Source organism: Geotrypetes seraphini, chromosome 6 (assembly GCF_902459505.1).
Source record: "Geotrypetes seraphini chromosome 6, aGeoSer1.1, whole genome shotgun sequence".
In the NCBI taxonomy this organism is placed as follows: domain Eukaryota; kingdom Metazoa; phylum Chordata; class Amphibia; order Gymnophiona; family Dermophiidae; genus Geotrypetes; species Geotrypetes seraphini.
The window spans coordinates 256,569,243-256,582,025 of NC_047089.1; the positions used below are offsets into that span (position 1 = coordinate 256,569,243).

The window sequence follows — 12,783 nt, forward strand, 5'->3', positions numbered from 1 at the left end:
TTCAAACTTCGTTTCCCCTCCAGTTAGAGGTTGCAAACTGAAAAAACACCATGAACACCTTCTCTCACACCAAGCAGCCTTATGGGGTAAAGACCTAGATCAATTGCTTTCACCCAATACTTATGAGGAATTTAGGAAGCGCCTAAAAACATACCTGTTCCTGAAATACCTAGACAACTGACCTGCTCTTCTCTCTCTCCTCAATAAAGATCCTCCTGACCTCTTACCCATTCCCTCTCTCCCCTCTTAAGTCCGCATAGAACTTCTCGGCACTGTGATATATATAAACTGTTATTATTATCATATTGTAATTTACGCTGTATTTTTTAAAATGCGTGACCTTTTCCTAACAGGTCCTCTCAGAAATTTCTTAGCAAACTGTATATCTTATATTCTCGCTCAGCAAACTGTATATCTATATTTTTGCTTTCTTAAAATTTCTGCATTCTGTATTTCCTCTGACTATCTGCATATTGTAACTTGCTGAACGTCCAGCTCTCTTGATTGTAAACCACCTAGAAGTCGTAAGATTGTGGCGGTATAGAAGAATAAAGTTATTATTATTATTAATAATTGAGATTCTACTGTAGTAATAGTTTTAATATTCCTAATTTGTACATTGTTTCTCAAAAAATTAATTCAGTGGTTCTTAAACCTGTCCTTAATGAATATGTGTGAGAGAAATTTGCATGCCTGCTACTTACTCATGCATATTCATTAGGGATATCTTGAAAAACCTGGGCTGTGGTAAACAGTAATGCGTGCCTACAGCAGGTTGAAAATCCTGTTGATTCAGCTATTTTAGTGAGAATATATTGTTTGAATATTTTCTCTATCTTTGGTTCTGCAAATTCAGTTCTTAGACTGTGGTTTGTGATGAAAATTATTGTTATGTAGCAGTATTGAGTACTGAATGTTTTGTTTAGAAATTTTCCTTTACTCCTCATTTGCAGCAATGCTGGATTGTTTTTCCTCTCACTTCTAATCCAGACTTTGTAGCACTAATCTCCCTGGACCATAGACCGCGACGGACCTAGAACCTGTGTGTACACCCTTAGTCTGGTCGATAGGTGTTGCCCTTAGGGATTGTGCTGGTATGGCATCCCCAAAAAGGACATCTGGTTCCAAACAATTATGTTCCGAATTGGTGTGCGTTTGTAAGGGAAAGGGTATATACTGGTATTTTATTTTCAACAAGATGTGCTATTAATCTTCTCTTCTTGTTTACTCCATTATAGATACTGATGCATACCAAGGACATGGTGCAAAAGGTAAACAGTGAGTGTTTTTAGCATCCATAATAGCACTTTTTTAAAAAACTTTTTTTATGCTCTGAAATTGTAACCCAAACAAACTGCAAAACAGGTCTCCAAGGATGCTGGGCTCACCAGTGTAATCCTACCTTAATGGATTATAGCTTTATGCTTTTTTCCAATACAGATATGATGTAGCGCTGCATGAAGCCTCTATGTGAGTGTTTGCAGCAAATTAGCAACAGTGTTAATTAGAGTTTTCTCACAGCTCTGCGATATTGTGTGAGCTACAGTGTTGTGTTTATTATGATTGTTTTTCTGGCTCCCTTCATCTTCTGCTGAATCATTTCAGTGTTTGATACTATTGAAAGCTTTGTATCTACACTTGCTCATTTTAGGTTAACCCTGTCACCTCCTCGGTATAACACAGACTTAAAAACTAGTTTTGTTTGTAATTCTACTTTGTACAAAGGATTTTGAACAAAGTTTAAATTCACCCACAGTTGTTAAGCTCTCCTTTTTCTAGGGTTGTTTTTTTTCTCTTTCTCCGGTTTTGGTAGAGTGATGCCCAATGGGAGTACATCTCCAGGGGGCAGACATCCTGGGTGGAGCATGCTGGGATCCGAAATGAAGCAGCAAATTGAGTGTTAATTTTAATGTGCTTTTGTACACTTGAATGTGGAAATTGCCGGTAGACATGGCAACAGTTTAATACAATCAAAGTTTTTCTTCTTGTTTGTCAGTGTTTAGACTCCTACTTTTAATAGTGAAGGAATGTCCTGAGAGCAGTCAAGCATTCCATTTCTTTCTGCTAGGAATTTACAAGGGTTTGCAAAGCTAAGGTTAGAAATTAAAGGCATGTTGCTAGGCTTTCTCTAGTTTTCATCATTGGTACAATTTCACAGGATGATGCCATGGGCTTTATCCTTTCAGTGACCAGCAGATCTGTGAAGAATAAACCAGACAGTCATATCATTAAGAGGCATCTTTTAATTATTGCACAGATTTCTATTTTTTGATAACTATAGAGAGATGTTCTGTTTCAAGGTATACTTGCAGGTTAACATGCTTTATTTTTTAATTTATCAGATGAACCTGGAAGTCATATATGGAGATACAGATTCTATTATGATAAACACCAATAGTACCAACCTAGAAGAAGTCTTCAAGCTGGGCAATAAGGTCAGCATTTCAGAGGAATATTTTTAATGGTTTATATGCATGTTTTGTATTAGTTGGAGGCCTCAAGTATAATTACATATTTTAGTGCAAAAGATGTGCCATTTCTGGATAGACAGGTAATCTTCCCATGTAAGCCATGCAGAAGGAATCCATTCAAGCTTTTCAATACCTCCTCATTCATCAGAGGACTCTGCTGCCCCCTTCAGTTTTTCCTTTTGCCTGTGAGCTGAAAGGTCTTTCTGAATTGCTCTTTAGATTTCTTTATTTTTTCAGTCTTTTTCAGGGATTTTTTTTTTTTTTTTTGCGGTTTTTGGCAGCCTTTGGTGCTCAGACCTCCCTACTTCGAGGGTCCAGCTCTGCCTGCATGGAGGAGAAACAGACTGAGGTCTTCATTTGACAAGCCAATCCCTCTGTGGTACCTGTAGGCCAGCCTGCAGAAACTTTGTAGAGCTCAGAGACCGTTCCTCTGCATTGCTTTGCTTGCCCACTGGGTCACAGGGGCTTGAGTGCAGGAAGTCAGGCATCTGTAGCGGGCTCAGCACGGCTCTTCAGGTCACCAGCTGTATTTTTCTCCCCCCCCCCCTTTCATGTGCACAAATTCACAGGGGATAGAGGATCAGTCAGACTTTGGTATGACTAGAAGGCTGAAGATTTCAGCATTGGAAGAACAGTTACACTGAGTCAGTGATTTCTTCTTCCAGATCCAGCTTCTTTAAGAGCTGAGGCAGGCTGCAGCCTATGAGGAAAATCAGGGGGGGTGGGGGGGTTAAACACTGTTCTTCAATTGCCGGTCCGCAAAAAAATTCATGCCAGTCCATGCAGGGCTGGAAAGATCGAGTCAATGGTTAAATTTCCTGCCAACTGCAGTGGTGTTGGCGGAAGGCTGCTGTTCCACCCAGCCTCGGGCGATCAAGACAGGCTGCCGATGTTGGGTCCTTCTCTCTGTAAGTCTCGCCTATGCGGAAACAGGAAGTTTAAACAAAATAGGCGGGACTCAGAGAGGGAAGGTCCCGACGTTGGCAGCCTGTCTTGATCGCTGCCCCTGCCGAGTCGCTGAATAGGGCCATGGGAAAGGTGCAGGTGGAAGGGAGAGAACTGCAGGTACAGGTGCAGGTGGAAGGGAGATGGACAGTGTGCGCGGGAGCAAGATCCTGGGGAGCCTTTGACAGTGTCTGTCTCCCCTCCCAGCAGCTCTCGTACTTGCCAGGACAGTGATTCACTGGCAACTGCTTCTTTCCTCAGAGGTGGCAACGGACCCAAGGCTGCCTAAGTAAATTGCTCCTGCAAGTACTGAGAGCTGCTGGAAGGGGAGGAAGCCACTGTTGGAGGCTTGGAAGCTGCTGGATAAAGGGAGAGCTGCTACAGGACCTGGAGGGAGGTAGAAGGAGAAATGCTGCTGGAAGGGGAAAAGGGAATAATAATAATAACTTTATTCTTCTATACCGCCATAATCTTGCGACTTCTAGGTGGTTTACATTGAAGAGAGCTGGACAATCAGCAAGTTACAATATGTAAAAAAGTCAGTGAAATTATAGTAAGTAGAACTTAAAAGAAATGCAGCGAATTACAATGTACAGTTTGTTAAGAATTTCAGAGGGGACATATTATGGAAGAAGCAATGGAACATGTGTTTGGTGTAATTACTGTTTAGGTGATATATCTGTCAAATAAGGCAGTTTTTATGACTTTTCTAAAAGTGTCGTAGATCAGTCTAGCTCCATTAATGTAGTTGTCGAAACCAGTGTTGTTGTTTATTTGCTTGGTACCTAAAAGTTCTATCCAGAAATGTTTTGTATTTACAGCCGGTGATGCTTGGGTATGCAAATAGCTTGCAGTTTCTGGTTTATCTTTTTGGGCTGTATAGTATGAAGTGAGATAGCAAGTATGTAGGAGCTAGTCCCCAAACTAGCTTGAAGCATATGCAAGAGAACTTGAATATTATTCGTGCCTCGATTGGCAGCCAGTGCAGTAGTCTGTAGTAGGGATGGGAAGAGAGTTACTGTTGGATAGGGGGAGGAGGGAAGGTAGAAGGAAAAAAGGAAGGAAACAGCTGGCAGGGAGATTACAGGAGGGGAAGGGGTTCAGGGTGGAATGGAGAGATCAGATGAGGGAAAGGGGAGAGAGATTGATGCTGGAAAGGAGGTCAGCAGAGAAATGAGAGGGATAAAGATGCTAGATCTGGTGTAGGAGAGAGAAAAATGAAGAAAGCAGTGAAGCTGGAATGAATGATGTAAAAAAGAGAGAGGAGGCACAGGCTGGATGGAAAGGGGAGAGGGGCATAGAAAGAAGTCAGATACATATGGAAGGGGGAGAGGGCAGACAGTGGCTGGAATGGGCAGATGCTGGATTGAAGAGACAGGGCAGATGCTGGAAGTAAAAGAGTGAAAAGAATATGAAAGCAGAAACCAGAGACAACAAAAGGTAGAAAAAATAATTTTATTTCTATTTTGTCATTAGAATATATCTGATTTGAAATATATATCCTGCTAGAGACATAACTGGGGACTGCAAAGCCCAGGCAGTGCTTCTTTAGCTTCTAGCTGGCTTTGGGCTATCTCGGACCAGGGGGCACTCCCCTAACACTATTCCTGTCATGTGTGACTACAGAATATTGTTTCTTTTTATACTTTAATAAAATACGTTCAATATAAACTCATAATTGAGGCTTGTGCAGATGGGATCAGATGGTTTGCGGGGACTGAGCTCGCGAAGACGGGGCGGAAATGGTTTTTTTAAATTTCAGTATTAGTAGTTTGCAGGTTAACAAAATAATTATTTTATTTCTGTCGGTCCATGGGTGTAAAAAGGTTGAAGAACACTTCTTTAAAAGCTCTTTCTTTTTTTTTTAGGTTTCTGCCTCTTTCCTTAGGGTTCCTTTTTTTTTTTCTTCTAGTTTTAGTTAAGATGTTTTGGTGCTAAAATGCTGCTGCATTATCCATCTTGGATTTCCTGATTGATTCATTTTTAAAAAAAAGTTCTTGAGAACCTTCAAATCACCTCATTTTGTCTCAAAAACTGGCCAGGATGGAGTCCTCTGGGTCAGACCAGTGGTCCATCGTGCCCAGCAGTCCGCTCACGCGGCGGCCCTCTGGTCAAAAGCCAGCGCCCTAACAGATTAGCCCTACCTGCGTACGTTCTGGTTCATCAAGAACTTGTCTAACTTTGGAGGGTGTTCTCCCCTATGACAGACTCTGGAAGAGCGTTCCAGCTTTCTACCACTCTCTTGGTAAAGGAGAACTTCCTTATGTTCGTACAGAATCTATCATCTTTCAATTTTAGAAAGTGCCCTATCGTTCTCCCTACCTTGGACAGGGTGAACAACCTATCCTTATCTACCAAGTCTATTCCCTTCAGTGCCTTGAATGTTTCAATCATGTCCCCTCTCAATCTCCTCTGTTTGAGGGAGAAGAGGCCCAGTTTCTCTAATCTTTCGCTGTACGGCAACTCCTCCAGCCCCTTAACAATCTTAGTCGCTCTTCTCTGGACCCTTTTGAGTAGAACCGTGTCCTTCTTCATGTACGGCAACCAGTACTGGACGCAGTACTCCAGGTGAGGGCGCACCATAGCCCAATACAGTGGCATGATAACCTTCTCCAATCTGTTCGTGATCCCCTTCTTTATCATTCCTAGCATTCTGTTTGCCCTTTTCGCCGCCGCACATTGCGTGGACAGCTTCATCGACTTGTCGATCAGAACTCCCAAGTCTCTTTCCTGGGAGGCCTCTCCAAGTACCGCCCCGGACATCCTATATTCGTTCATGAGATTTTTGTTATCTACATCAGTGTTTTTCAACCTTTTTTGGGCAAAGGCACACTTGTTTCATGAAAAAAATCACAAGGCACACCACCATTAGAAAATGTTAAAAAATTTAACTCTGTGCCTATATTGACTATATATAAAGTAATTCACTTGAGTGCCACCGCCGCCATCGGAAACAGGCCGGCGCCAAGTTCTCCCTGCTTCTCTTCCCCGCGGGGCCGACCAACTCTCGCCACCCGTCATCAATTCTAACGTCGGAGAGGACGTTCTAGGCCAGCCAGGCAGCGATTGGCTGGCCCAGAACGTCCTCTCCGACGTCAGAATTGACGCGAGTGGCGAGAGTTGGCCGGCGCCACAGGGAAAAGCAGGGAGAACTTGGCGCTGGCCTGTTCCCGATGGCGGCGGTGGCACTCAAGTGGCTAAAGAGCCGCAGTTTGCCGGCCTAGGGACAACACTGGAGGGTGGCCAGCTGTGCACCCCCTTGGGATGTAAACCCGGGGTGGGGCAGACCGCCCCCCCCACCCTGGTATGCCACTATCTGTACCTCACTCCCTCCCTATGACCAAAAATTCTCCTTTCTTCTATTCCCCGTGTACACAACCATCTCTTTCCCTCCCTTCCTCTCTCCAAAGTCCATGCCTTCTGTGTCCAAACACTCATTCCCTCCCCCACCTCAGCATCTCTTTCCCTCCCTTCCTCTCTCCCAAGTCCATTTCTTCTGTGTCCAAAAACGCATTCCCTCCCCCACCTCAGCATCTCTTTCCCTCCCTTCCTCTCTCCCAAGTCCATGCCTTCTGTGTCCAAAAACCCATTCCCTCCCCCACCTCAGCATCTCTTTCCCTCCCTTCCTCTATCCCAAGTTCATGCCTTGTGTCCAAAACGCACTCCCTCCCTCCTTTTGTGTTCCGTATTTGCCTCCCAGCCCATCTTTGCAACTTTCTCAGCAAAACGAAGCTCAAGCCGCGAGGCTTGTCTTCTGCTTCCTGCCTGCCCTGCCGCGCACAAATAGCCGAACGGAAGTATTCTCCGACGTCAGCGCTGACGTCGGAGGGCAGGCTTTGCTTAAGCCCTCCCTCCGACGTCAGCGCTGACATCGGGGAACGCTTGCGATTGGCTATATGTTAGTTGCAGGGCAGGCAGGAACAGAAGACGAGCCTCGCGGCTCGAGATGTATTGAACTCCGCGGGTCCCCCGTCCAGCTCTCTCCTGTCCACGTCGGGCGGACCGCCCCTCTCCCTAGACTGTGGCCTAGGACCCTGGGGGAGCCCGGGCCCCCTGTCAGCTCCGGGCCCCTAAATGCAGGACTGGTGGTACTGCCCTGATGGCGGCCCTGACCGTACGGCACACCAGGCAACATCTCGCGGCACACTAGTGTGCCGCGGAACAGCGGTTGAAAAACACTGATCTACATGCATCACTTTACACTTATCCACGTTAAACCTCATCTGCCATGTCGATGTCCATTCCTCGAGCCTGATTGTCAAGTTGCAGATCTTCGCAATCCCCCTGTGTCTTCACTACTCTGAATAACTTTGTATCGTCCACAAATTTAATCACCTCACTCATCGTACCAATGTCCAGATCGTTTATAAAGGTGTAACATAGTAGATACATCAGATAAAGACCCGAATGGTCCATCCAGTCTGCTCAACCTGATTCAATTTAAATTTTTAAATTTTTTTCTTAGCTATTTCTGGGCAAGAATCCAAAGCTCTACCTGGTACGGTGCTTGGGTTCCAACTGCCAAAATCTCTGTTAAAACCTACTCCAGCCCATCTACACCCTCCCAGCCACTGAAGCCCTCCCCAGCCCATCCCCTACCAAACGGCCATACACAGACACAGACCGTGCAAGTCTGCCCAGTACTGGCCTTAGTTCAGTATTTAATATTATTTTCTGATTCTAGATCCTCTGTGTTCATCCCACGCTTCTTGAAGAGCACAGGTGTAAGCACCAAGCCCTGCGGCACCCTACTGGTGACGCTTCTCCAGTCCGAGTATTGTCCATTTACACCCACTCTCTGTTTCCTATGCTCCAGCCAATTTTTACTCCTCGATTTCATGGCTCGCAATTTTCCGAAGTAGTCCATGTGGAACCTTGTCAAACACCTTCTGAAAATCCAGATATACAATGTCGACCGGGTCGCCTTTGTCTATCTGCCTGTTGACTCCCTCAAAGAAATGCAGCAAGTTCGTCAAACACGATCTGCCTTTGCTAAAATTGTGCTGACTGGTCCTCATCAGCCCATGTCCATCAAGGTGATCAATGATACGGGTTTTTTTTTATCAGCGCCTCTACCATCTTTCCCGGTACCAAGGTCAGACTCACCGGTCTGTAGTTTCCTGGATCTCCCCTCGAACCTTTCTTGAAGATCGATGTAACATTCACCACCTTCCAGTCTTCCGGAATATTTCCCGATTTGATCGACAGATTGGCTATTAGTTGAAGCAGTTCAGCTATGGTCCCTTTCAGTTCCTTGATGACCCTCGGATGGATGCCATCTGGTCCGGGGGATTTATCACTCTTAAGCCTATCAATCTGCCTACACACCTCCTCTAGACTGACCGTCAATCCTGTCAGCTTTCTATCTTCATTTCCAGCATATAACCTGATGAGCCATTTCTAGGTTTTGGTTCCCTTTGGACTGGCGACAGCACATTGCACATTCTACAAGCTGATGGTGGTGGTAACTGCTCATCTACGCAGGTCAGGATTGCAGATGCCGCGTGGACAACTGTCTGAGCAGAGCCCCATCATTCTCAGAATGGAGGACAAGCAGTTGTTTGGATAGTGAATTTCCAAAAGAGCCAACTGGTTCCATCCCAATCCCTGAAATACCTGGGCATCTTCTTCAACATGGCAGAAGACCATGTTCCAGAGTCACGCAGATAACACATTTGTTGGGAGTGTGCAGCTGAATCTGAAGGCCTGCTCTCTGTTCCTGTGGGCAGTGTGTCATCTTCAGGCTCTTTCAGCAGCGCATGTAATGGGAGTGGACAATGTCCAGGCTGAATTTCTCAGCCGACAGACATTGTATCTGGGAGAATGGATGCTGTTTGCTACAGCATTCCAAGCCATGGTTCATTGCTGGGGTTGCTCAATGTTCGATCTGATGATGACAGCAAGAAACAAAAAGGCAGGACCTCTTCTTTAGTCGTTTTGAGCCCTGAAACATAGGTCTGGATGCTATGGCCAGCCTTAGCTGAAAAGAGAGCTCTTGTACATGTTTCCTCTGTGGCCCATAATAGAGCGGATACTCCACAAAATTGCAGACCATCTGGAAAAAGTCATTCTTGTGGCACCAGATTGACCATGCAGACCATGGTATGCGGGTCTAGTGTGTCTTCAGAGGGGCGCACAGGTCTCAGACTGCCAGTACAGCCAGACCTTCTTTCTCAGGAGCCAGTGGTCATAGAAGATCCAGATCATTTTACTCTTACAGCATGGCTCTTTGAGTGCAAGGCATTAAAGCGCAATGGATACTTAGAGGTGGTGATTGCTACCCTTCTCAGAGCCAAAAAGCCTACAATGGTCTCTGCTTATGCTAAGGCATGGGAAACTTTCCAGCACTGTGCATTAAGGAGAAAGTGGAGCCATTCTCTGCTCTGATTTAGTTGGTGTTAATTTTCCTCCAGGCTGGCCTTGACAATGATCTTACATTGGCATCCCTCAAGAGGGATTCTCTTGTTTCAGGGCTCAAGAGCACAAAGTTTCCTTGGTATCTCATCTGGACATTGCTATGTTCCTAAAGGGGGCACTGCGAATCAGGTCCCCAGTGAAACACAAGTTCCCATCATGGAACTTTGACGTGGTTTTGCAAGGCCTCAGTCAGATTCCATGCCAGCTGTGGAATGAAGCGTCCTTAATGGATCTTACACTGAAGACGGTTTTTTGCATGGCCATTACCTCTGCGAGAAGAGTCTCAGAGCTACAGGCTCTTTCCTGCAGAGAGCTGTTCCTCAAGATCATAGAGGCCAGAGTTTCTATGTGCACTGTTCTGTCCTTTTTTGCTGAACGTTGTTTTGGTTTTTCATGTCAATCGAGGTTAGATTGTCGACGTTCCAGTCCATAGGATCTAAGAAGGACCGGATTCTGAAAAAGTTGGATGTGAAAAGAGTCCTCCTATGATATTTTGAGGTTACTAGTGAGTTTAGGCCGTCTGACCATCTTTTTCTTCTCACCAGTCAGACAAGATGCGGCACACCGGCATCCAAGGCCCATGATTTCCAGATGGATCCGCAGATCCATTTAGTCAGCTTATATTACCTGTAGAAAGCAGTCATCAGTGTCTGCGAAGGCACATTCCAATAGAAGCGAGGTTTCTCCTGAAGAGATTTGGTTGACTCTATATACATTCTCCAAGTTTTACAGAGTAGATGGAACAGCAAGGGAGGGCTCCGCCTCTGGGTTCTCAGTCCTACGAGCCGGCACAGAGATCCCACCTTAAATTTCTAGGACTGCTCTTGGATTCACGTTCCATCCATCCATCCAGAATGCACACTTATTGCCCTAGAAAAAGAGATTAAGTTCTTACCTTGATATTATCTTTTCTAGTAGATAGGTGTGTCATTCTGGAGCTCTGCACATTCAGTCATCTCCTGTGCCTGCCTACTTGTCTCAATAGAGTTTGAGTCTAGACTGAAATTTGAATGTCAGTCAGACTTTAAGGGTATGAAGAATATTTATTGCTAGAACACGTTGGGGTAATGTTTGAGCTCCATGAATATTTCTGTTTGATAGGATTATTTCAATGTTTCAATTGGTCTATGGCAATATTTAACATGCTTGTTATATTTGAGAGCAGAACAGAGTTATAATTCGGAGAGTTTCCCTGTACCACTCCTTCACATGCGTTTCTATATAGGGTTATCACCTGCTTTGGTACAAACTGAAGGGGGCAGCAGAACTCTCTGGTGAAGGAGGAAGTGTTATAAAGCTGGAATGGATTCCTTCTGCATGGCTTACGAGCATGGGGAGATTACCCGTCTGTCCAGAATGACATGCTTATCTATTAGAAAAGATATTAGCAAGGTAAGAATCTCTTTTTACTTTTTTCTGTGTTAAGATATGAAAGATAGTTTCCATATGAGTGTTAAGATATCAAGTATACAAAATATACAGTGGGGGAAATTCTACAAACACCAGGCACCTAAATTGTTTAAAAAGGCAAAAACTGTTAAAAGTTAAAGCGCCTACTGGCGCCTAAAGAATTGGTACTGTAGGTGCTTTAGGCTGTCTAATGCCACTGTAAGCGTGGTTAATGCTGGAAGTGGTGTTCGGCAGCCTAAAGTACCTATAGAGGCACTGAAATGTAGACCTGAAAAAACCCTGGCCTACATTTCCTGTGCCTATCTATCCCAGAAGCGCGATTCTGTATACTGCGCTGTTGAGTGATTGACATGCGATTGGTAGCCACTCTTTAGGCAGCCGCTGATATCGGCACAGTATAGAGAATCCGGGCCTATGTGTCGAGTTTGAAAATGGAACACCCAATCTTGAGACATTCAGAATTCCCAACTTATTTTAGAAAATGTCTGGGAAATTCAGAGGCTTTTTTGTAAAACACATGTGCTGCTGTGGGTAATCTCTATATATTTCACTATATGTGAAGTGGGAGCAGACATACTTAAAATTCAGTTTTTTATTTTAACCCAACAGAAGTACCAAGCTCATCTTTGAGTCATTTGATGGAAAATTCAAAATCTCACAAAAAGAACATTTTGAAAACATTGAATTAAAGTAGATATTTGATATTTGTTCCAAGAATATCTGTAGGATTTAAAAGAAAAAGCTTCTTCCTAATCATCCTGCTAGACCAGTCCACTCTAGTGAGTTGTGCCCTCCTCCCCCACTACTAACAGAAGATGGAGACAGAAAAATTTGAATATTCCAGTAATACAAGGAATGGTGCAGTCTTGGATAATGTGGAGCTCTGTATTTGGATGGAATCTCATCTGTTTGGCCCTCTGTGTAGTATATATTGCTAGGGTGGACAAAATACAGGCAGATTTTCTCAGACACTAGATGTCAAACCCAGGGAAGTTAGAGCTATCCCCAGAAACATTCTAGCTATTAGTAGATTGCTGAGTTGGCTTTTATTAAACCTCATAGTGGCAAGATAAAATGTTCAGTAGAACTTGACACATTGATTCAGTCGTGGCCCTGCCAGGAGTCTCTTTTTCATGTTGCCACCATGGCCACTGTTCATTTGGATGGTCCTCAGGATTGAAAAACAGCTTTTGCTGATAATCCTGGTAGAACTAAATAGGCTACAATGACTCTGGTATATTAATATGATCAAGCTTCTAAGGGAGCTTCTCTTTTGTTTTCCCAGAGGATTGGGATTCCTACGTCACGGTCTAATCATCCTTCCAGGTCCAGATCTTTTCTGGCTTAGGGCTTTGCCTTTGAGAGATCTATTGGAGGCTTTAGGGCTACATTTCCTTGATAGTAGTTCTTCTTAAGGCTAGAAGACCTTTAATCTTCTTGAACTATGTTGAAGTCTGGCCACCCTTTGAGCACTGGTATGAGGACCATGGTTTCACCAGGGCATAGTGAGAGGTCTTGCAGAGCTTTCTTTTCTTTTTGT

The 12,783-nt window shown here is 44.4% G+C and overlaps 1 protein-coding gene across 4 annotated transcripts in view; it reads left to right on the forward strand.

Moving 5' to 3' along the window:
• The window catches only part of POLA1 (DNA polymerase alpha 1, catalytic subunit), an 874,681-nt gene that overhangs the window by 421,501 nt on the left and 440,397 nt on the right, over positions 1–12,783 (forward strand). For all 4 annotated transcript variants that reach the window (XM_033948024.1, XM_033948022.1, XM_033948023.1 and 1 more), the window contains exons 27-28: positions 1,239–1,271; positions 2,343–2,435. In XM_033948024.1, coding sequence (XP_033803915.1) covers positions 1,239–1,271; positions 2,343–2,435 — 126 coding nt within the window. The remainder of the gene's footprint in view (positions 1–1,238; positions 1,272–2,342; positions 2,436–12,783) is intronic.